The 24,522-nt window shown below is 40.0% G+C and overlaps 1 protein-coding gene across 2 annotated transcripts in view; it reads left to right on the top strand.

Moving 5' to 3' along the window:
- Positions 1 to 20,488, top strand: part of FAM91A1 (family with sequence similarity 91 member A1) — a 44,340-nt gene extending 23,852 nt beyond the window's left edge. For both annotated transcript variants that reach the window (XM_082719424.1, XM_082719425.1), the window contains exons 16-24: positions 2,371 to 2,519; positions 4,259 to 4,393; positions 4,531 to 4,644; positions 8,764 to 8,836; positions 11,175 to 11,324; positions 13,264 to 13,368; positions 14,129 to 14,252; positions 15,544 to 15,613; positions 17,569 to 20,488. In XM_082719424.1, coding sequence (XP_082575550.1) covers positions 2,371 to 2,519; positions 4,259 to 4,393; positions 4,531 to 4,644; positions 8,764 to 8,836; positions 11,175 to 11,324; positions 13,264 to 13,368; positions 14,129 to 14,252; positions 15,544 to 15,613; positions 17,569 to 17,751 — 1,103 coding nt within the window. In that variant the 3' untranslated portion in view covers positions 17,752 to 20,488. The remainder of the gene's footprint in view (positions 1 to 2,370; positions 2,520 to 4,258; positions 4,394 to 4,530; positions 4,645 to 8,763; positions 8,837 to 11,174; positions 11,325 to 13,263; positions 13,369 to 14,128; positions 14,253 to 15,543; positions 15,614 to 17,568) is intronic.
- Positions 20,489 to 24,522: the final 4,034 nt, after the last annotated feature.

Raw genomic sequence — 24,522 nt, 5'->3', positions numbered from 1 at the left:
TTTGAGAAAGAGAGAAAGAGCAAGAGCAAATGGGAGGAGGGGCAGAGGGAGAAGCAGACTCCCCACTGAGCAGAGAGCCCGATGCGGGGCTTGAGCCCAGGACTCTGGAATCATGACCTGAGCCGAAGGCAGACACTTAACCATCTGAGCCGCCCAGGGGCCCTTTCTCTAGTCTTCATAGAACTTTGCCCCTTCTCTCCTTTTCCTAAGCCACCTGCTTAGCTCTTGTTTTCCTTCAAAATGAACCTCCCATCTGGCTCCAGCCAGATCTGTCTTCTCCCCTCCCCCTGCCACCTTGTTTGCTGGCTGTGTGCAACAGATGCTCTTCCTGATGTCTATGACTTGCTCTCCTCCATTAGCAACATTTTATTTGAAAATACCTCAAATTTACAAAAAAGTTTTAAGAATTTAAGAATAGTATAATTACTTCGAACCATGTAAGTTGGTACGAACCAGTAAGTTGCGTACCATGATCTTTGTCCACAGAATTATTCAGGGGATGTTTCTTAAGAATAGGGCTAGTCTCTGACATCATCTTCAGAAGGTTAATTGCTACAGTAACTCATATTCCAGTTTATCAGTTGACCCAGTAATGTCCTTAATAACATTTTCCCCCTCAAATGCAGGATCTAGTTTAAGATCCAGTACTACATTAAATTGTCATGTCTTCTTTATCTCCTTTATTCTGGAACAAGTCTGTAACCTTTTTTTGTCCTTTACGACATTATTATTTTTTTAAGAACATAGTCTCTTTTTGTTAGTTTTACTAGAAAGTTCTTCACGTTGGGTGTGTGGAATGTTTTGTTGTGATTAGGTTCAGGTCATGCACTCAAGTCCAGAGTATTACCTAAGTAATGTCATGTTCTTCTAAGGGTATGACATCTGGAGGCATGGGATTCCTGTCCGCCCCCTTTGTGATACTAATTTTGATCACCCAGTTAATGTGTTTTTGGTTATTCTACTACACAGTTAGGTATTCTCCCCTTGTGCAGCGACTCAGTAGTCTGTGGACAGGTACTCTGAGACCGCGCACATCACCTGCTGCTCGTCAGTATCTCCCCCGGATGGAGCGTCCAGTGTTGGTCCTGCCTGAACCATTCTTGTCTATGATGGTTATAAATTGATCATTTTTTTTCCAACTCCAGTTCTTCCGATAACAGTTGGGACTGAGCATTTTTTTATATTCTCAGTATGGATTGATGAATTTCTGTTTTTTTCAATGGCTTATAATTAGTCACTGTTTTCTCTCAATTACTTGTGTGTTATGGTTGTCTCCAGTTTTGCCAGTAGGATTCCTTTCAAGCTGCCTCCAGTTTCCTTGTGCCATGCCTCCATTTTTTAAAACAATTCTTACATTTGGGGCAGTTCTTTACTTTCTGGCAAAACTGTCTTCTCTCTTTTTTTTTTTTTTTTAAAGATTTTATTTATTTCACAGAGAGAAATTACAAGTACACTGAGAGGCAGGCAGAGAGAGAGAGAGAAGGAAGCAGGCTCCCTGCTGAGCAGAGAGCCTGATGTGGGTCTCGATCCCAGGACCCTGAGATCATGACCTGAGCCGAAGGCAGCGGCTTAACCCACTGAGCCACCCAGGCGCCCCAAAACTGTCTTCTCTTATTCTTCTGTCCCAGTCTTGGAATCAACCTTTTCTCCCAGGAGCCAGTTTTCTTTTATTAGAACATGGTATTCAAGAGCGAAGTCCTGGTACTAGTTGTGCCAAATGCTTCTGGGCCCTTCCAGCAGGCTATATGTTTTTTATTCATTCTTGCTTGAGGGGGAGATGAACTAACTTGGTCTCCTGGTGTTTCTTTCAGCCTTCTCTTTTTAAGAGAATGAATAGGACTGGAATTTTCTGAAAGGGTTCTAGTATGGGAACAGTGAAAATCTTTTACATGCCAAGGGACTTCCTGCTTTATGGACCAGCAGTCTTGGGCCCGTATTGTTAATGAGAACTCTCGTTCCTATACCAAATTCAGAACTTGGCCATGAAACTCTTTGCAGAAATTGGAAATTGGGGGACGCCAGGCCACAGCTTTTTTGTGGCCTGTATGTCTTCATAATATGCCACCTCCTGGGAACGGCTGGAGATGGAGAGGAAGTGAGGTAGAGCAAACACGTATCTCTAATATAAAAGGGAGTAGCCCCATAAAACCCCAGTAGACGGTTATCTTTCTAGATCAGCGAATAAAGAGTGTTAGCTTTAACTCCTAAAGGGTCTTCGTGGTTTCTGAGGGAATTTGGCACTATGAATAGAGATACTCTGTCTATTGGAAGGGTGTTGAACCACCAGGACGGTTAGCGGTGTTTGTCTTAGACATTGCTCTTCCACCCTGTCTGTCTTTCATCCTCCGTGTACGCTTGCTCGTCATCCAGGTTTTCCTCTGGATCTCTTACGCTGTGAGAGCCTTCTTGGTTTGGACCCTGCAACGTGCAGCCGAGTGCTAAACAAAAATTACACACTGCTCGTGTCCATGGCTCCTCTCACCAATGAAATCCGGCCTGTGAGCAGCTGTACCCCTCAGGTAAAGAGCCACTTGGAGCATGGCGAGTGCTGTCATTTCACCCTTCCCTGTGCTGACTTGAAGAAGAGGTTTACCGGTTTGATCATGTTATTTCTCAATTTGCAGATGCCACATGCTAACACCAGTAACTCAGAAAGCAGTTTTGTATTTTATGCTGTTGTAATATGTTCAGTTTATGACATAGAGTTGGTATGTTTTATTCACGTTTCATCTGATGATTTGGGACACATTGATGTTTTCTTGATGAAGGCAGTGTTTTACTTTATTACTGTTTTTTTTTTAAAGATTTATTTATTTGACAGAGAGATCACAAGTAGACAGAGAAGCAGGCAGAGAAGGAGGAGGAAGCAGGCTCCCTGCTGAGCAGAGAGCCCGATGTGGGCCTCCATCCCAGGACCCTGGGATCATGACCTGAGCCGAAGGCAAAGCCTTTAACCCACTGAGCCATGCAGGCACCCCTTATTACTGTTTTTTAAAGATTTTATTTATTTATTTGAGAGAGCACGAGTATGCGTGGGGAGAGGGGCAGGAGGGGAGAGAGAATCTCCAGCAGACTCTGCACTGAATATAGAGCTCAACACAGGGCTCAGTCTCAGATCCTGAGATCTTGACCCGAGCCGAAACCAAGAGTCAGACGCTCAACCAATGGAGCCACTCAGGCGTCACGATGATGACTGCGCTATTTTAAAGGGAATGTTCTGGATGCTCTATGAAGGAAGCCTGGATTGCCTGCAGGGATAAAGTCAATTTAATTTGGAAAAATAAAGTGTCTTAGAAGTGGAGCTACGATTGCTAAATAAACCGGAAAGGAAAGACTGCTTGAAAGCTAGAACTCTGGATGTCTCACAATTGACTTATGAACATTACTGCTCTCTTTTTAAACATAAATCAGTTGTTTATTTGTATGCTTAGCAAGGACATTGTGGCCTGTACCGTTTTCAGAGAGCGGGGATCATGTTGCTGTTCTTAGTGCTGCATCCTGCCTAGTCCCCTAAATGTGCGAGGTTACTGGTGTAGAAGAAAGGAAGGGATCCTGGTACAAGCTTGATATTTATATGCTCTTCTAGCTGCCTTAGTGAGCATGCCTCACGCAGCCCCAAATTTGTCCTCTATCCAGTAGGAGTGGTTATAGGTTAGCATTTGCCAGTTTTTAAAAAAATAATTCTTTGTGTGCTCCCCCTGCAACTCTATATACACACTTTCTCCCATTCTGTGACATGACTTCTAGGCCTAGTAGGAATCCATGAACTGAAGATGGATGGAAGTTTCGCTAGTTCCTTTTGTGAAAAATCACATGTGATTAATGACAGTAACTGGCACTTTGAAATAGAGCTTATTAGATGACAGGTGCTGTTTTAAACCTTTTGGAACAATCTTACGGTGTCTTTACAAAGTAGATATTTTATTCGCCACATTACAGAAGAGCAAAGTGAGGTACAGAGAGTTATAGTGAGCTTCTTAAGATGATATAACTTAGGGGACAAAGCCAAGATTCAAACCTTGGTTCTGCTCCAGAGTCCATTCTCCCAGTTGTGTTAAGACGTGCTTTCTCAGTTCTAGGGTAAGATTGAAACTGTTTGAATGGAGCATTTGAAGTTTCTTTTCATAGGGATAATAGCAGTTAACATCTATGTGAGGCATTACCTATTTGCAAGACTTCGTTTTTGGTCCCTTGTGAGTGAGATGTGTCTGCTTTCATTAAGTATTACAACTTTATCTTCCCTGTTTTGTGATTCCAGCATATTGGACCAGCTATCCCAGAAGTCAGTTCTGTCTGGTTTAAACTGTACATTTACTACATCACTGGGCAAGGACCACCATCTCTTCTACTGTCCAAAGGTACAAGGCTTCGAAAACTGCCAGATATATTCCAGGTATGTTGTGCGAAGTGTGTCTTTTTTTTTTCTCTATATTTGTGAGGAGGGTAGAATTTGATAAGCAGTATTTTAATGACCTTCTGAGTTTTTTTTTCCATTTCTGAACACCATTTTATTCATTTTTTTCCCCATAGGGTTATGATCGATTACTCATAACATCTTGGGGCCATGATCCTGGCGTCGTTCCTACGTCAAATGTGCTCACAATGTTGAATGACGCCTTGACTCATTCGGCAGTTTTGATTCAGGTACCGTTGCTTTATTTGAAACAACCAGTTTTGGATTTTGACTTAGAAGATTATAAGTTGTCTAGCTTTCTGCTGAGCCGCAGTTGGATGTCAGTAATTTGAGATTTGTAAAGCTGAAATGTAAGGGATCAGACGCCGGTTTTCTTGCTGGCCTTCGTCCGGCAGTGTGGGAATCGCAGAAACAACATGGACTCTGGGTGAGACCCAGCTTTGAATTCCAGCTTCGTCTTTTGCTACCCGTGTGGCTGTATTTACAGTAGTTGTGTTGAGCTAGAATTCACATAGCCTACAGTCCACCGATTGACATTGTACAACTCTGGTTTTTAGTTGGTAGGCACATGTATCCACAGCCTTCCCCATGCTCATTTTAGAACATTTCCATCACCTCAGAAAAGAACTCCCGAATGCTTAGTTCTTCTTCCCTTATTCCCCAACCCTAAATAGCACCTTACTATCTCTCTAGAATGCTTATTCTGGGCATTTCACATATGTGGAGTCACATAATACATGGTATTTTGTCACTGACCTCTTTTACTTCGCAGAATTCTTTTTTTTTTTTTTTAAGATTTTATTTATCTATTTGTCAGAGAGAGAGCGAGCGAAAGCGAGCACAGGCAGACAGAGTGGAAGGCAGAGTCAGAGGGAGAAGCAGGCTCCCCGTGGAGCAAGGAGCCCGATGTGGGACTCGATCCCAGGACGCTGGGATCATGACCTGAGCCGAAGGCAGCTGCTTAACCAACTGAGCCACCCAGGCGTCCCTACTTCGCAGAATTCTTTTGAGGTTCATCATGTAGCGTGTATCAGTCCATCATGAATCAGTATTACATTCCTTTTTATGGCCAAAGAAGAGTCCCTTGTATGAATAGCATTTTGTTTTTCCGCCTATTGCTGATGGACATTTGGGTTTCCACCTTTCGGTAATGGTAATCATAGCTACACGCGGTCATTTATAGGTTTTTGTGTGGCCGTGTTGTCATTTCTCTTGTGTCTAGGAATGGAAATGCTGGGTCATACGGTAATTCTGTGTGCAGCTGTTTAAGGATCTTCCAGACTGTTTTCCAGAGTGGCCGCACCATTTTACATTCCCACCAGCACTCGGTATTATCTGACTTGTTTTATTATAACCCTCCTAGGGTATGAAGCGGTATCTCACTGTGGTTTATCTCATCAGGTATTTTCCTGATGCCTAACAGTGGTGAGCCTCTTTTCTTGTGCTCATGAACTGTGTGACGTTTTAAAGATACTTCTCTTATACTTAGTTTGCCACCTGTAGAATGGCCATGACAATATTTACTGTATAACAACAAAAAGTAATAGTAGCAGCTAATGAGGGGATAAGCTGTTTATAGCCCTAGGATTATTGAATGAAATAGGACTGCGTGTGAAGTGTGTAGCACGCTTTCTGCTTCACAGCAGGTTCTCAATAAAGATTTCTTCAGTTTATTCAACTAACAATCGTATGTGCCTTATTCTGTGCCAGTTAATGTGGATAGACAAGTAAGACATAGTCCCTGAGTTCAGGGGATTTAAGTCTGGTGGGAAATGCTGCCTAAGCAGTCCATTTCGGTTCTTTCCTGAGTGCTGAATAGGATTATATATGGTGCACACATTAGAGTAGTACTCAATTCAGCCTTGAGACAAGGAGAAGGGCTTGGGGGACACTCATCAGAGACTGTGAGACTCAGGCTGAGTATAGAAGGAGATACAGAAGGATATAGAAGGAGAGCCCGGCCAGGCACAGGGGTTAGCAGGAATAAATCTCTGGGCAGAGATATTTTTTTCTTTTACCCTGCTGCTGCTTCCCTAGTACCTAGAAGAGCACCTGGCTCAGAGTAGTTTCTCCTGCGTGTTTTGATGTACACTCCAGGCAGGCTCTGGAGTGTAGTGTACCTTGACCTTTTTACTACAGAGCTTACACTGTACCCTCTAGATTGATGGCAGCCTGTAAAGGGTACTGAGCAGGGGATTTTTATGGTCAGTGTGTTTTGGGAAGATCAGCTTGGAGAGGTTGCTACCCAGGTATGCTACCCCCAACCTAGTAGGGTAAGAGACCTAAAGCAAGAAATCTGGTTAGGATTTAGTGTACGAATCCCAGTAAGAGGTGAAGGCAACCTAGATCAGGGAAGTGGTAATAAGAATTGAAAGCGAAAATGGGTTCAAGAATTATTACAAATTAAGATGAATAGAATTGATCAGATGTCTGAGAAGGATATAAGAGGAAGAGAATGATTCCTGGGGTGTTGGCTTGTGAAAGTGGAAGAGTGGTCCTATCCCTGCTTGACAGAAAAGAGGAGGAAGAGCCAGTCGCTGGGGGTCAGGTGATGTGTTGCGTTTGGGGCATGTTGAGTATAAGGTGCCCTTGGGACATGTGGATGGTGGCGCTCTCTAATCGGTAATTAAAAATACTTTGATATCCAAGTGAGAGTTAAACAGGAGACACTGACTTGAGTGTCTGCATCAGCACGCGGAGGTAGTTGAAACCATGAGGGATGAAGTGTTAGCCAGGAGGGAGGAACACGAGGCAGGGTTTCATGGTGGGAAATGACATAATGGAATGAGTTAAGTGTGGGCTCCAGTCAGTCTGTCTAGATGCAAATCTTGATTCTACCACTTATGAGGAGTCTCAGGTGAGTTTGGTAATCTTGAATTCCTTCGCCTGCAAACTGGAGATAATTACAGGTTCTATCTTTATAAGGTTGTTGAAGCTTATGACCGAGTTGCATAATCTGCACAAAACGGGTAGAATCCTACACGTAGCACACAGGAAGGTCTCCCGAGATGTTCAGTGTGAGGTGGCAGTGGTAGGAGAAGGAGACAGGAGTTTCCAAGTGTTGGTTACAGAGTTTTGTTTTTGCTCAACAAGAATGCCTTTTTTATTAAGTGGTATGGAAGAAATACACCTTGCTGGAATTCATAACAAAATCAAGATTTTGATCACAACCACACTTTCGTTACAACAGTCTTGATTACAGAATTTAAATTGTAACTGTACCAATGAAGCTGAAAAGAGCTGTCTGAGGAAACGTGTTCGCCTTGTTGTATGAACCATCTTAATGAGTGCTATTTTTCTCTGAAACATTTTTCTCTTTTATAGCATAGTACTTTTACTTCAATAATGTATAGGTTTTTTGAAAGGGAAAAATGTATAGATCCCCAATGTCAACTTAAATTTTCTATTATAACACCACTAAATGCATGTAAACATTAGATTCTTCATGTTTATTATTTTTACATCAAAACATTTGGGGATTTAAATGCAAAAAACCCTGTAAAACTAACAGAATTCAAATGAACATTAATTGAATGCAATAGCTAAAACTAAATTATGTGTAGCATGGGAGTGGGGTGGTTAGACTCCAGATTTTTCTTAATTTTTGAATTAATAGAATCTTCACATAATTCAGAAGTAAAACACTATGAAAAGATGCACAGAGCAAAGTGTTACCGTACTTCTTACATTGTCTGCTCCCTTCTCCCCATTTCTCCTCCAGATCAGGTACATTTATTAGTTTTTGCTGTCCTTGTCTAGGTTTTCTTTGCACGCGTGAGCCGATGCACAGTGCTGTCCCCCTGCGATTTTCACTTAGCAAGTGGAGACCTTTCCATTTTCAGTTCGTAGGGAGCTTGCTTTTCCCCACCCCCCACTGCTGCCTTGAAAATACATCTATTAATTTAACCCCTGTAGAGGGGCTTTTATAATTATACAGTCTTGAATATATGTCACTGAATGCAGGTTTTTGAGTTTTGCATTCCCAGTTCATGATCTGCCAGGCAATTGATGGCGGGATTCTTTTATCAGAACTACAGCTAACCCTTGTGTGAGTGTACTTGATTTCAGTCTCTGCTGTCTCACCTCGTGTACCTGTTAAATCGGCCTCTTTGTTTTTCATTAGCCATTCACTCCATTGGAGACACATGGCTTTGTAAATTATAATATGCCCTCAAGGTGGTCATTGCTTGGTGGGGAAAAATTTAAAAATTATTGAAAGTTTTTTAATGGAATATTAATGTAGGGTATACCATCACATGGCATAGTCTTATTTATGGTTTGATGATCTGTTTGCTCTTGGAAATACAGGTTTCTTATATACCTTTCAACTGTTTTTTTTTCATCTTTAGGGACATGGTTTGCATGGGATAGGAGAAACTGTCCACATACCGTTTCCATTTGATGAAACAGAACTACAAGGAGGTATCTTACTTTTGAATTATATCTGTTTAACATTTTTGTAATTAATCTTTGTCAACAATTTGGTAGAAAACATAGCAGGAAGTGAATTCTTAAAATTTTTCAGTCCTAGGTGCTTATGCTGCTTTTAAAAGACTGTTAGCGAAGATGGGGGCACCTGGGTGGGTTGTCGGTTAAGCATCTGACTCGTGATTTTGGCTCAGGTCATGATCTCAGGGTCAGGAGATCAAGCCCCATGTCAGGCTTCACACTCAGCGAGGAGTCTGCTTGAGATTCTCTTTCCTTCTGCTTCCCCTGACTCTCCACGCCCCCCCTGGCCCGCTCATGCTCCTGTGCTCATAGATAAATAAATCACAAATAAATAAATAAATAAATAAATAAATAAATATTGGCAAAGATAGTTTTCTGTCATGTGCCTTTTCCCACGAAGAACTAGTAGAATAAGACTAACTTAGGACCTTTGAAGGAATGCTAGTCTGCCTTGGAGATGAAGAGTTTAACAGTGGGTCCCCCCTGCCTTGTGGAAGACTAGGTTTTCTCTCTGTTTAGCCTTTCACTTTCCTTGTGTTGTTTATTTGGAGGCTGGGGGAGAAGACAGTTCATTGGGAATATTTCATGCTTAGTTGATTTTTTTCCCCCCAATGTTACATACTGTCCCTCCCACCTGACAGGGGCTTTTTAAGGTAATTTAGACCCAGTTGTCAGTCAACATGTGTGGACTTTACAGTGTACGGAGCACTTGTAGGGATTCCCTCTTTCAGAATTTGAGTTTGCCATTAAATATTATTTTTGCTATTAGAGAGGATGTGAGTTAGAGGTTGAGCTAAATTAAGCTAGTTAGAATCAAGGGGTGAAAGCCCTGTTTAAAGTTAGCTCTTTGTAGAATTGGATGTAAGCTACAAGTGCATTTGATGAAAGATGCTCACAAAATTTCTGTTAAAGTAAATTTATTCTTTCTTCTGTTTATTATAGGAGATAACCTCTCTCTTTTTTGAATATTAAAAAGGTATATATATTCAAAAGAGAAACATTATCTGATTTAAACTGCCATATATTCATACAGCACTTACGTTTTCCATTCCATGTAAAACTGCTGTTCTGTAACCTTAAGTTCTGGTTATGTTTCTGGTTTCATATGTTTTTTCTATATATTTCTGGTTCTTAGAGCCATGATGCTTGAATTTTTAGAGAGCAGTGAGTGGTTCAAGTAAACTTAGGTTAGTTTCTATAAGAACTTAATATTCTTCCAGAATGATAGTAGTCACCACTCTCCCTTACTCCCCCAAAGTAGGGAAAAGGAAGGTTTTTAAAATATTTCTTTCCTCTTCACATAGCCAGACCGCAGAAGCCTTGCGTTTGAAGTTCATTTCTCTTTTGCCTGTTGTGAATAAATGTACGTGAAATTTGGAGAAGAGTTTTCTCTTCCAAAAACCAGCCCCTTTCTCAGAAATAAGTACTTCTCTGCAATTAAATTCTGCTACTTAATCCTTTGACACTTCATAAATTCTGTGGGAAAAATATTTGTTCACCTCAAGATACAGGCTCGTGACAACGGGATCTTCAAATGTGTAAAATCTTAAAGACTGATTAATAGCTCTTTTGCCTTGAGAGAGGGTTGTGTGAAAGATAAAAGAAAGGAATCCTCGTATTTGAGTATGGAGCATCTTTCTGTTTATAAGTTCACCGAGTTATGAGGAATTACACTAATATTTGAATAATTTATTAAGGATATAGTTTGAAGTGCACTTTAGCTTTAATTTCAGTAGGAATAATTTTACTTTTAAAAATTTTTCAAAAACATGGTGTGTATTTAATACATTTCTTGGCAGAAGCCCAACAAGTAAGCATTTGAGGCAGAATAGAACCACAAAGAGAAGCCTCGAGAATTTGCCCCTGACTGGTCCTGTTTGCTTACTTAGGTAATTTGTTTTGATACAATAAATGCCTCCTGGAGGCTGTAAATAATGTGTGTACGCCGGCCTTTCATGTTCATGGGTAGTTCTTTGTTAGAATCAGCGTTGATAGATTAAAGTTCTAAGAATTGATTAATAGGGGGCGCCTGGGTGGCTCAGTGGGTTAAAGCCTTTGCCTTTGGCTCAGGTCATGATCCCAGGGTCCTGGGATCGAGCCCCACATTGGGCTCTCTGCTCAGCAGGGAGCCTGTTTCCCTTGTCCTCTCTCTCTGCCTGCCCCTCTGCCTACTTGTGATCTCTGTCTGTCAAATAAATACATAAAATCTTAAAAAAAAAAAAAAGAATTGATTAATAGAAGTATAGTTACATTTTTGATGTCTTGTTATAAAACTGTTTACTTAAAATGTGCTGTCAATCTTTGTCCTCAGAATTTACTCGTGTCAATATGGGTGTTCATAAAGCCTTGCAACTATTAAGGACCAAAGTGGACTTGCAGCATTTTTGTGGCTATGTCACCATGTTGAATGCTTCTAGCCAGCTTGCACACCGAAAACTCAGTGATGCTTCTGATGAACGAGGTCAGCCAACAGTTGGGTTCTTTGAATTAAGATCACTATGTGGAGTTGATCATAATCTTAATACTTAAGAAGCAGGCAGACTTCTGTGGGGATGTTGAATTATTTTATGCTTGGTGTTTTTTCATTAAGATGATGGAGTATTCTGTGGTGTTATTTGGACAAACCAGATATTGGGATGGAGAAAACACTACACGCCCAGCTAAAGGGGTGCTAGCCTGGGGTTGGGGTACAGAACGGGTGTGGGGTGTTAGCCCTGTCATCTCTGTAGGTTTTAATTTAAGTCCTTTTGTGGGGTGATGGCTTCAAGACTTCAGTCTCTGTGTAAAACGGTTTCTAAAGTAGAATGAACAGTTTTTCCCGTTGAAGCTTTCTCTTTCTGTCAAAGGCATGACTGTCTCAGTAACCCAGGCCTGTAATCTTAATCTTTGCCTCTTCCCTCTTTTGCCATGATGGCCATTTAGTTTCCACATTCTGTGAATTGGTCTTTTAAAATGTCTCTCATATCCTGTCTTCCCTTCTCCGTTTTACATTCGCCGTGATGGTCACGCTGGTCTGCGCCTCAGTCGTCTGACCATGAGCTGTCGCAGCCTTGTCCTGCTCGTTAGCCTTCCTGGCCTCGTTCTCCTTCCTCTGTCTCCACGCCAGCCTTCATGCTGACAACAGCTGGTTTTCCTTTTTCCTTTTAATTAAAAAATGTATTTTCCCATCACCTTCTGCTTACTGGTTGTTTCTGCTCTGGAAGAATTTTGGCTTGTATGTGGCTTTGGTACCAGCTCTGGTCCGTGACTCTAGAAAACCTTTCAGTTCAAACATCTGCTGTGGATAGATGTTGGTTCCTTAAGCCTCTTAGCGTGGAATCCCCAGTAAATATGGCCATTGCTCGATGTCCAGTGGATTGGCTTGGCTCCCTTTGAGTTACATATCCAGCCTTGGTCCTTTACCTTTGGCTGGAGAATCTGAGTAAATCTTAACAGTTGGCCGTCACATATCACAGGGCATTTTCCAAACAGGGGTATTTCAAAGCATGTCTGCTACAGTCATATTTTATTTCTTTCATCGCTCAAACATTTATGGAGTACCCGCTTAGGTGCTAAAAGGATTGAAATTACTAAGACCTAAGGAAGGGAGACAAGCCAGTGGAACCAGCCTGCTGTGTAGTGTTAAGAGGCTGCGATAGAGCTTGGCAATGGCTTAATGGGCTGCCGTAGGACAGAGAAGGTGCATCTCGGCCCACCTGAGCTATCAGAGGAGGCTTTTTAGAGAAAGTAAAGTTTGAACTCAGTTTTGAAAAGTGAGGCTTTGAGTACATAAAAGATGTTTGTTTATTTGGACAGTAGCAGCCTTTCAGGTAGAGGGAACCAGGCAGAAGAATAGCTCATCTGGGCCAAAAGAAAGAATTTGTTGGAAAGTAGTAGAAAATGAGAGTAGGGAAGTAGGTAAGGTCAGGAGATCTTGGAGGATCTCGTGTGCTAAAAGATAGGAGGACTCCGAATTTTGAAGAGGAGTGACATAATCTGACTGCATGTTTCCATGGGGATAGAAGCGACTTTGGTAATGATCTAAGTGAAAGTCTGAACTTGTGTTCTAACTTTAGAGTCCTTGTTTCCTGGGGCCTGGGTTTCACCACTTCGGCACCATGTACATTCTTAGCTGGACAGTTCCGTGTTGTGGGGCCTGTCCCGTGCGTTGAAGCATGTTTAGCTCCCTGGATATCGGTAGTGTCCCTGTCCCCATGCATGACAGCTGCATCGGTCTCCAGACATTGTCAGAGGTCTTTTGGGGGGCAGGAACAGCTGGGAACAGCTGCTATAGGCTGAAGACCCTTCGTTGTTCTCCATTGTCATTCCTGTTGTTGGAAGTCTTCTCTCCCTTTAGGGCTGATGGACGACTTGTGCCAACTACGAGAATCCTAATGTTGTGTATGTCTTTTCATTGCAAGGAGAACCTGATTTGGCTTCTGGCTCGGACGTAAATGGGAGTACAGAGTCATTTGAAATGGTCATTGAGGAAGCAGCTATAGACTCAGCAGCAAAACAAAATTCTGGTATGGCTTTAAGAATTATTTGCAGTTTTAGGGGCACCTGGGTGGCTCAGTGGGTTAGGCCTGTGCCTTCGGCTCAGGTCATGGTCTCAGGGTTTTGGGATTGAGCCCTGCATTGGGTTCTCTGCTCAGAAGGGAGTCGGCTTCCCCTCACTCCCTGCCTGCCTCTCTGCCTACTTGTGATCTCTCTCTCTCTGTCAAATAAATAAAATCTTAAAAAAAAAAAAAAAAGAATTATTTACAGTTTAAGACTAGTTTTGGAGAGTTAACTCTTCTGTTAAATCATTTGGATGTCATTTGTCTGCTCTGATTTTCCATAGCGGGCCTTTTATTTTAGTAAGTATTCATTAGGAAACATGTTTATGTATTTAGAATAACAATGAAAATGAAATGTTACAAAAATAGAACCTGAGAACAATGACTTTAGTTTCATCTTTCCTGTGTTAAATTCTTTCATCTTGTTGATGTCTTACAGTGTCTCTCTCTCTTTTTTTAATTTATTTTTTATTTTTTTGGTAAAAGGCCATTTTGAGCATCTGGTGAAAACTCTGCCTTCCCCCCAGAAGCATGTACTTACTCAGTAAAGATTCTTTCTTGATGCAGAGATTCACTGACTGGCCCTAAGTCCTCTTCCCTGTGAAGCCCATTAGTGGACCCCAGGGGTAGGAGGAATCTGAAAATTTCTGGATGTCCGTTAAGAAACCCTGGTCTATTAAAAATTTGTAAATACGTATGTGATTAATAACTATAAATTGCCTTGTAGTTGCCACAACAGAAGCAGATTGGGTTCCTCTAGAGCTGTGCTTTGGAATTCCATTGTTTAGTTCAGAATTAAACCGGAAAGTTTGTAGAAAAATTGCTACACATGGCCTTTGCAGAAAAGAGAGGTAAGGGTTTATGTTCACTGTCATCTTTTCATCTGTGAGGCTTAGGCTGTCAGTTTCCAGATCTTATTTTCCTTTATTTCACACATGAGCATAGTAATGGCCTTGTGTCTCTTCGTTGATTGAATCAGGATTGCTAGTTTAAGGGTTTTACTATATTTTTCAAAAGTAAACTTTAGCATCTCAAAATTTTGACACATGCAAATATTGGGGGCACATATTTTGATTAATTTTAATTATGTTAACTTAGTTACCCGGATTTGGTTAGAGTGCTAACCAAATTAGCATGCTTACGTGAGATCGTGCCTAGTGTTTGTAATATGTATGTCTCTGTAGAATGTTTCCCTTGTGTACTTCTGTCCCTCTGAGCAAACGCACTCAAGTTATGTCATGTAAATGACATGTGATTCTTTTGTTGGAATCATAGCTGAATTTCTCAATTTTCTTCAGTTTCGTATTTTCTAAAGTGAGCAGGTATATTACTTATCAGAGAGGACATGGAGGTTTTGTCTTGCATGCTGACTCTGATCCATTAGGAGCCGTTGCTAAGAGTCACTGTTGGAAAAGTTTTACGACTGTTGAGCAGAGAGGAATGTCCTTGAATCTGACTGTCGTGGCAAGGGTGTCTAGGAGAGTGGATGTCCACAGGTCTCAAAGTTGGATAATAATTCATTCAGTTGACTTAATAGTACTTTATCAGAAGATTAAAAGTACTCCGTCAACACAAATTTCAGTAATTCTCCAAAAGTCATCTACATGAATAAAAAAGTAGAAATACGATACAGCTTTAAAGATTGCCACCATAATTGTTACCAGTTTCCATATTTGAAAAATACTTGATTTTGGTGGGTTGATATATAGTTAATCTGTCAGACCTTTTATCAGGATGTATTTTAAAATTAATTTGGGTATTTGAAGTTGGTATCATACTTGTCATTCCTACTTGAAAAGTTCTCTTTCATTTAACATTTATATTTGCTGCTAATAGTTTAGGCTTTTGCTAATGGTTAACTTCTCAGTTTTGGTTTTATACATGATTTTTTATTTCAAAATGGTCTTTTTAGGCATTATTAACTCCCAGTTTTAATATTACTAGATTGATGAGAACCATGGCAATTTGCTTTGCCCCCAGGACAATTTCATTGATAAGAACTGTTGAAATTTTAAAAAAAATATGTGATTAATCAGAATATATTTACATATATAAATGCATTTATGTTGCTAAAATTAAACTCTTGCGAGATAATCGTTCTTCTCATTATATTTGTTTTAAACTTTTGCCCCTGTTTTTCAGCCTTCAGAACCTCTTACATTCCAGTAGAAAACTCTCTCTACAGGTCCTTAACTTTGTTCACTCATTCCAGGTAACAAAATTTTAAAAATATGGTATTTGCATAGAGCTTTAGAGGATGCAGAACACTTCCATGTTTATCTTGGGTCTCCACAGTAATGAAATAAGCATTAATTTTCATTGATCAGTAAAGATGCTGAGATTTAGGAAGTTTATTTTCTTGCATATGATTTACTGGCTGGGTGGAGAAGGTCTAAAGCTGGGACTCTGTTCTGTGCCAGGGCATCGTTCAACAGAAATGTGTTACGCATCTCCACACTGGGTGCTGGTTGCTGGATGTGATCTACCTCTGTTAACTGCAGTAGTTTTCGGTTGCTGAGAGGCAGCTGTTTGTAGTTCAGGCCAGTGCTGTAGACCTTTTGTCTTCCCCTCCCCCAGGGAAAGAAAGGGTATTCGTAGATTTGATTTGTGGATAAACTTTTGGACAGAAATATTTCTGTTCAGAATATCTGATCCAATGTTATAAAATCAGTATTTTGGAGTTCTGTTTCATTTATTTTTTTCAATAACTACTTGAGGCTGCCAGGCCCTTTACTAAGTGCTGGGGAAGCAATGCTGTCCAGGACACTAGTAGAATTTATGATGATGTTTGAGAGACAGAAGATAGTGGACTGAACATTGAAATATGTAAGTAATTACGATTTTAGTAAGCACTTTGAAGGAGCCAGACTGCTTGGGATCTGATGGAAGCCAACGGGGCACCTAATTTAAATGGACAGAGATGATACAGAAGCTGAAACTTCCTAAGGGATGGAAAAGAGTATGCTGTGCAGAGCTTAGTAGGAGCAAAGGTCCTGTGTGAGGAAAACGCTCTGTGTCCAAGGGAATGAAAGAAGGCTGGTGTGGCCGAAGCCTCATGAAAGCGGTTGGGGAGGTGGGGCGTTGGCAAGAGGTGAGGTGGAAGAGGAGGAGAGGCAGGGCCTTCTAGAGGATAGTAAACGATTTGTATTTCATGCTTGAGTGCAAAGAGAAATTATTAAAGACTCTTAAACAAAATGACATTATTTCTGATCAACTTTTTTAAAAGATTAGTTACTATTTGGAGAGCAGATTAGAAAGGGACAAGCTCGTTCAGAGACCATGTAAGAGTTTTTGGTAGCTGAGCATCCTCTTGAATTAAAAATACCCCCAAATTCTGCATGTATCCATAATAAAAGTTTATTACCCATGTGTACTGTTATATCAATAAATTATGTATATAATAAAACATAACACAAAAATAGAAATTCTGTAAGGATACAGTAGTTGATACAGGATTTCTAAAATTTTTGTAGTCCCATAGCCCATTTTGGAGACCACTGGCCTAGACTGTGGTGCTGGGCTGTGGTGAATGAATCAAGTAATTTGGGATACATGTTGGAGGCAGATTGCTGGAACCTGGCAGTTAATTCAGTGTGAGGAAAAGATTTGACGGTGAAAGGAAGGGAGGAAGCAGGCATGATTCTCCAGTTTCTGGACTAGCTTGATGTATGGAGTAGGGAGGGCAGGGGAAGAGCTTGGGGAGGGGGGTGAAGGTTATGGACCTGGTAGGTGTGGAACGGATGACGAAACACCCAAGAGCCTATGTGAGAGTGTGAGCCTGGAGTCCTGGGGAAAGGTCTGCGCTAAATATGTGAATCTGAGAGCCCTGGGAGGGCATGGAATGTTCTGGTGCTTAATGCTATGTGAGGGGTTTTTAGAGGTCGTCTAAGATTGAACCTTTGTCTTCTCTTACAGTCTCATAGCCCATTATTTCTATTTATTTCCAAGCACTTACCACAGTCTGACTTGTACTAGCCATTGTCGCATTGCGGTGATACCTGTCGCTGGTTATCTCAGGGTCTGTGAGGTAGAGATCTGTGTCTCCCACAGTGTTTTGCGTTCCGTAAACATTTCTTGGGTCAGCCAAGTCTATATTTATTATGGGCTGTATGAAGTAGTTTGGTAAAGTGTTGGTTATAGGGTTTTTCTCCTCTCTTTTTCTCTCAGGAAGGTGCTTCGACCCTGGACGTTCCCACCGAGGCTGGCTTCCCCAGCGTGCTCTCGCAGTCCTGCGCCGAGTCGGGCGTTCCGCTTCCGGCAAAGAACTTAATATTTAAAGATGGCGTCTTGTCAGAGTGGAGCGGACGGTCACCTTCCTCGCTTCTTATTGCTAATCTCCATTTGCAATAATTTGGTTCCACCCTTCGTTGCTCACACTTCTGCCTTTTTTTCTTTCTTAACGTTAGCTTTATAGTGCCAGCCACTAAAAAGCATCGTGTTGCGGCAGCGCAGTTCACGCTTCACTGATGTTCAACGGTTGGGGAACGGGTTCGCGTTTTCTCAAGTTTCCCTCATTATGGCACCTCCTCACGCCACAGAGAGCTTTTTAGCAGCCTGCACTGTATTTTTTACCTTGAGACAATCTGCATTTCTTTTATAAAACTGAGGATATATACTTTATAGGCTCTACAATGACTGTTACCGTTTATAAGCAGTCACTATGAATATTGTAGTGGTAATTTTATATGTTAGTTTATCAAACATAAATCTTGTTTAATTTTATATTTTGTTACCTACTCTTTAGGGGATCATGGGAAGAGGCGGAACTCTTCCCCTAAAAAGGCTTCTTGGTACTTTAAAGTAGCAAAACTATAAAACAATAAACATCCAGTTTTGAGAGATGATATGATGGGGCATTAAGAATTTCTGTGGATGTCTGTAAATTATGTATATGAGTTGAACGTTGTCGAAGGTATGTAAATCAGCATAGTTATGTATAACTTAACCTTGATTTATAAGGTCTTAACTCAGACTATCACTATACATTGACATCTCATGAGAAGCTTTGAAAAACATTCTATTTTTAAACCAATGTTTATATGTGGACTTCCGTTGTCACTCTGGGCTTTATATTTTCATAGAGTCTTTATGGAAGAATAGAATTTATTTTCCACTCTTGTAACTGTGGCTGCTGCACGTTTTCACCCAGACTGATTCTTGTTTAGTAGCTTTACCAATGAATTGTTACGAAATCGAATTTGATGTTTTGAAACCAAGGATTGTGATTTTAGGTTAGAATTACATATTAGAGGCATTAAGGCTATGTCTTCTGATCAAAAACACTTTGGTGATAAACTTGCTTTGAAGACTTTCTTAGGCAATCTGGATCTTAAATTTATGTGACTAGTTTTGGAGGAACTGAGAAAAATTGAGTCATTTCAAAATGTTTCTTTGGTCATTGGTTCTTTTAGATATCAAATGGTAATAAGAATAATTGGAATCAGTTTCTAGATTTTCTAAGTTACTTTCCTTGGGAAGTTTGTGCAGTGTTATAGTTTAGTGTAGCTCTTCTCATAGGATAATGGTTTGCTCGTTTAAAACTGTAACCAAACTAACTGGTCAGACAACATATATATCTAAAATACTAAAAGCGTTAGAAAATTCGGGAATGTTAGAACCTAAACATTTTTGCTGATAATTTTTGTTATTTATAGAACTGGTATTTGTGTACTTAACATACTTCTGGAAATATATGCCTTTCTTAAAATTGTTAACATAACCATGCATTCAATACCATGGCCTACCTATAGAATTGAATATCTCAGAGCAGGTCACCTGTGACACACAGTCAGTGCTGTGTTTTGGGGTAAGTGCAGTAACGTTTCGTTTTCTACTTTGTCTTATATGAGGTAGAAATCAAGTGTATGTTATCAATGTTTGTCTATAAAAGGAAAAATACATACTAATATTAAAATAATTTCTTATGACTGTGAATCACTCATTTATTTTTCCAATAATTGATATTGTACATTCCTAGTGCTATTAGGTATGTATGTAACTTTTATAGTTTTTCAACAGAAAGTTGTAAGTATTTCACTTGATCAGGGCTCTTTAATCTCATTTTCATCTGCTTTGTTTAATATTAACTGTAGTTATTTTATTTATTCCTGTGTTAACAATCTAAGCCTACAGTAATGACATGTACACTAATAAAGAATCGAATAATCTGTAGTTGTTGGTGGGGAACCCAGTGGGTGGAAAGTTGAAAACTTAAAATATGGGAGTGATTTGCTGCTATATTTCCTTTGAGAGATAATGGAGGAAGAATTGGAACCCAATAGTGATCATGAATTTTAGGGAAAGTACTGGCAAAACAGGTGGGCAACTCCCATGAATGAGGAAAGGTTCTGAATCTCCGTTGAAAAACCTCTCATACTTTTAAGGAGGGAGAATCTGCTTTTTAGAGCTGTTAGTAAAATTTGAAAGCTGCTTTTGTGCTTTGCTTTATGAATTTGGCTTTGTTTCATCCGTGTGTTAACTCATGGAAAGATGCAGCTCCTAATCCTACAGGTGTTGATCCAATTCAACAAAACGTTAAATTTTAAGTGTAGACTTCATTTGCCAAAGAAGACTTATGAAAGAATTTTAAAGTAATTTCATTTGGATTTTTGCTACCTCCCCTTTCTTTTCTTCCCTTAATGTGCTTAAACCGTCGGAAAACATTCTCTAGAAACCAAGAGAAAAATATCCCAAAGGACACAGAATTTGGTGTGGTACAGTTTCACCTCTCAGGTGGGTCTACAGAAATGGGACTTTGTGTCATTTAAAACCATACCTGATTTTCTCGATTCCTTTATTTCATTTTAAATCTGTGATCAGATGATTTTGTATTCGTTTTTGGGGGGAATATCAGTTTCTTTTACTTGATGTTGTCAATCTTCTCTGCCATTCATGTTTCTCTTTTATGTTCAGTGTTTCAAATACAGTTTGTATTTAAAGATTTTAAAGTACCACAACTCTGTAACTGAGTACAGTGGCTTGTTTTCTGGTATGATGTTAATATTCTGCAACAAAATGTATAAAGTGTTGTCAATTTGATTATTGACAAATATAATATGTTTACAAATAAACTGTGGTGTTGATCAAATTACTGCGAAAATGTGTGTATAATCTCTAAGTCCCTTTCTTAATATTAAATACAGCTGTGCTTTCAGTGCTGTGGCTTTTCTTTACTTTTCTTTAATGATCTTTTAATTTCAGGTTTAAAAGACATTTCAGATTTATAAGAAGGTTGCAAGGATAGTCCAGAGATGTTTTCTATACCCTTCCCCAAGTTTCCCCTAATGTCACCACTGTATAAACTATGGCATATCTGTCAGGCAAACTCAAAAAACTCAGACAATACTATTTACTATACTATGGACTTAAAATTTGGTATTTATCTGTCTTCCGCTAATGTCCTTCTGCTGTTCCAGAATCCGATCCAGGACACTGCGTTGCATTTCTTTCATCACTGATGCCTCCTTTGTCTCTTCCAATCTGTGACAGTTTCTTAGTCTTTCATGACCTCAACACTATGAAGAGTGCTGGTTATTATGTAGAATGTTCCTTAATAAATGGGTTTGTCTGATGTTTTCTTGTGATTAGATTTGAGGTTATGCTTTATCAGGAAGGATACACAGAGGTGCTGTGCCCTTCTCCACCGTTTCACATCGTAGGGTACATGATGTCTGTAGGCATTACTGGTAATAGTCCTTCATTGGCTAAGTTGGTGTCTGCTGGGAATTTCCACTGTAAAGTATTTTCCCCCTTCCTATACTTTTTGCCTTTGGAAGTAAATTACTAAGTCTAGCCCACAGTAAAGTGGAGGAGGGTAGTATCTATATACATTACTTAGAATTTTTCTTAAAGTTTGTTCCATTTTCCTATTTATTTGATCCTTTGGTTATATTAGTAATGTGATCATGGCTATTTATTTTATACTTAAGTTAAAATCTAATACTGTTATTTATTGTGTAAATTGTTTCAACTTGGGCTGTTGAGAACTCTTTGAGGTTGACTCCTAAATTCTTTTGATGTGCCTTCCTTTTTTTTTTTTTTAAGACCATATTTTTACTTTCTAGCACTGCCAAGTATTATCTTGATGCAAGCCCTAGAATTAGCTGTTTCTCCAAGGAACACTGGTTGCTTTTATTGAAGACTGGTATTTAGATACCAAGATCTGGGTGTTGGGTGTGCTTACTGCTACTGCTTCTACGGTTTTTTGGTGAAATGTGCTAAGAGTTACTATATGTGTACTAACCAGTATATGGTACACATCTCTATAATTATTTCTTGATATATCTGTATATATGTTGAATTAAACATTCAGTTATATTCACTGAACCAGCACTGCAGGGTTCATTCTAGTTTTGCCTCTGTGTTCATTTATAACTTCTTTCTCTGAGAGTGAGAACCCCTGGCTTCTTTATAATTTATTTGCTTACTTGTTGAACCTTGGAATATTTCTGAAGTGGTTTTGGAATAGTCAAGTTCTACCCCTGTGAGAAAAATGGTCCCACTGGAGTACAGTGTTGAAGTGAGTGTTTTGTCCTGAGCCTTATACTAGCTACTCCAAGCACCATTTTCCAAGGTTACTTAGTTCAGCTCCTGTTATTTCCCACTTCTTTCATTAAGGTTGTGTCAGACATTTGGAAAACAGATTGGCTTGTCACTCTGTGCCTTCCATCTGGGGCCTCTTACATCTCAGTTGAGTTTCTCAGTTGAGTAAAATTCACTCTGTATGGCCTTTGACAAATGTATGGTATGTTCGCACCGTCAAAGTACTGTATAGAATAGTCGCATCACCCTAAAAATGCCTCTCTTACTCCCCACCATCACAACCACTTATCTGTGTTCCATTCCTATAATTTTGCTTTTTCTGGAACGTCATAAATGGTGGGATTATACAATTCGTAGCTTTTAAAATTCTGGCCTTTTTTGCAATGCAGAATGCATTTTAAATTTGTGTTATATGAATCAATAGCTCATTCTTTGTGTTGCTGAGTACTTCGTTGTATGGATGTATCAGGGTTTATCTTTTAATGGTCACGTGTAGGTCTGTAATATAAACATAATTCGTTTTGCTGTGGGATTGGTGACTCACTGACAGCTCAGATGATGGTTAGCATTTTTTAGCAACAAAGCTTTTTTAAAAGTAAGGTATGTACATTGTTGTTTTTTTTTAAATTTTTTATTTGACAGAGAGATCACAAATAGGCAGAGAGACAGATGGCAGGGTGGGGGAAGCAGGCTCCCTGTTGAGCAGAGAGCCCGACGTGGAACTTGAACCCAGGACCCTGGGATCATGACCTGAGCTGAAGGCAGAGGCTTAACCCACTGAGCCACCCAGGCGCCCAGCATTGTGTTTTTTAGACAGTGCTTAATCGTCTCCACTACAACCCAGCAATTGCACTACTGGGTATTTACCCAAAGGTTAAAATAAAGTGATCTAAAGGGTCACCTGCACCCCAATGTTTATCGGAGCAATGTCCACAACAGCCAAACTGTGGAAAGAGACAAGATAGCCATCGATAGATGAATGGGGACTATGTGGACTATGCAGAGTGAAATAAGTCAGAGAAAGACAATTACTGTATAGTTCACTCATGTGGAATAGAAGAAACCTGGCAGAGGACCCTATGCGGAGGGAGGGAAAACAGAATGGGAAGTCATGAGAGAGGGAGAAAAACCACCATAGGAAACAAAGTTGCTGGAGGGAGGTGGGCAGGGAGGATGGGGTAATTCGTTGGTGGAGGGCATATGATGTGGGGAGTACTGGAACCAACCTGTACTATCTCCAAGGAATGCCTGTATTCCCTCACTGCCCTTTTAGTCGGTGGGATCAGAAAGTAAAAAGATTAAGTGAGGTAAATTCCAAAGAGAAAATGTTTGAGAATTGCCCAGAACAGATGAAAGGAGTCCAGAGGTATAGGAATCCAATGCAAATCAATAATGAATTTAAGAAACAATTCAATTACACCACAAAAATAGTTAGAGAAAATGTTAGCCTACATTATGAATCCAGCAAAACTCTCATTCAGCAGCAAAGGTGAAAAAGATATTTTCAAAAATAAGTTACTAAGTTTATCATTAGACTCACCTAAGAAACCATTCAAAATTCAAATAAAGGAGAATTACTCCAGAAGGAATTTCTGCAATATGGGGAATGCTGCACATAGATATTGGTTAAAATGATTAAAATTTTTTTCTGAATAAAAATAAAAACTATGTTTAATATGGGAGAGTAAGAAAATAGGACTAAAACCCTAAAAGATAATGGCATGTGAGTCAGATGTCTTACATAGAGTTAAAGCACCCTACTCACTGTATTTTTTAGAGAGTAAATAATCTTTGATTTGCACACCCAACACTTATATTTACTAAATGGCAAATTGGGTGCTAGTTTGTAAGGGTGGATCGGTGAATTAAAACATTCTGGACGTCATAGAGCTTACATTCTAGTTAGTGGGGACAGACACTAAACAAAACAGCATGCACATTAGAGAGTGGTAATTCTATGGGAAAAAAAGAAAAGTCACGGTGAGAAGGATGGGAAACATTAGGCCTGGGATTCTAGTCCACCCGTAACTGGTCAGAGAAGACCTCAAGAGGAGGGAGACATGTAAACAAAGACTTAATGAGAACATGAGCCATGTAGACATCCGGGGAAGTGCGTTGAGGGAGAGAAAACCATCTGGGCAAAGGCTCTCGGGCAGAAGCATGCATGGCATGTCCAAGGACCTTCAAGAAATGTGATGAGACTGGGGAAAGGGAGCTGGGGGGTTGCTGGACAAACCTGGTAGCAGGGGAAGATGCCAAAGGTTTGGTATCTTGCACTTAGATTCAGGTGTGCAATCACTAGGTTTCGAGCAGAAAAGCATAAAGTGTGACATTTTATCGATCCCTCAAGCTGGTATGTTAAGAATAAGGGGCAAGCATGGAATTGGCGTATGTGCAACAATCCACCTGTGAGGTATTGATTTCAAGAAGAAAAAAAGGCGATGTTTTTAGCAAATTGAGAGAAGAGAGGTGCTTTCTCAACCTGGTAAGATCTATCTAGTAAAGACCTACCACAAACATCATTTTAGTGGGGAAGTGTTAGAAAAACTCCCTTTGAATTCAGCAACTAGATAAACATAC

The sequence above is a fragment of the Mustela nivalis genome (genome assembly GCF_964662115.1).
Source record: "Mustela nivalis genome assembly, chromosome: 2".
In the NCBI taxonomy this organism is placed as follows: Eukaryota; Metazoa; Chordata; class Mammalia; order Carnivora; family Mustelidae; genus Mustela; species Mustela nivalis.
Note: the sequence above shows the minus strand (reverse complement) of the source record. Positions and strands in the feature narration are given on the sequence as shown.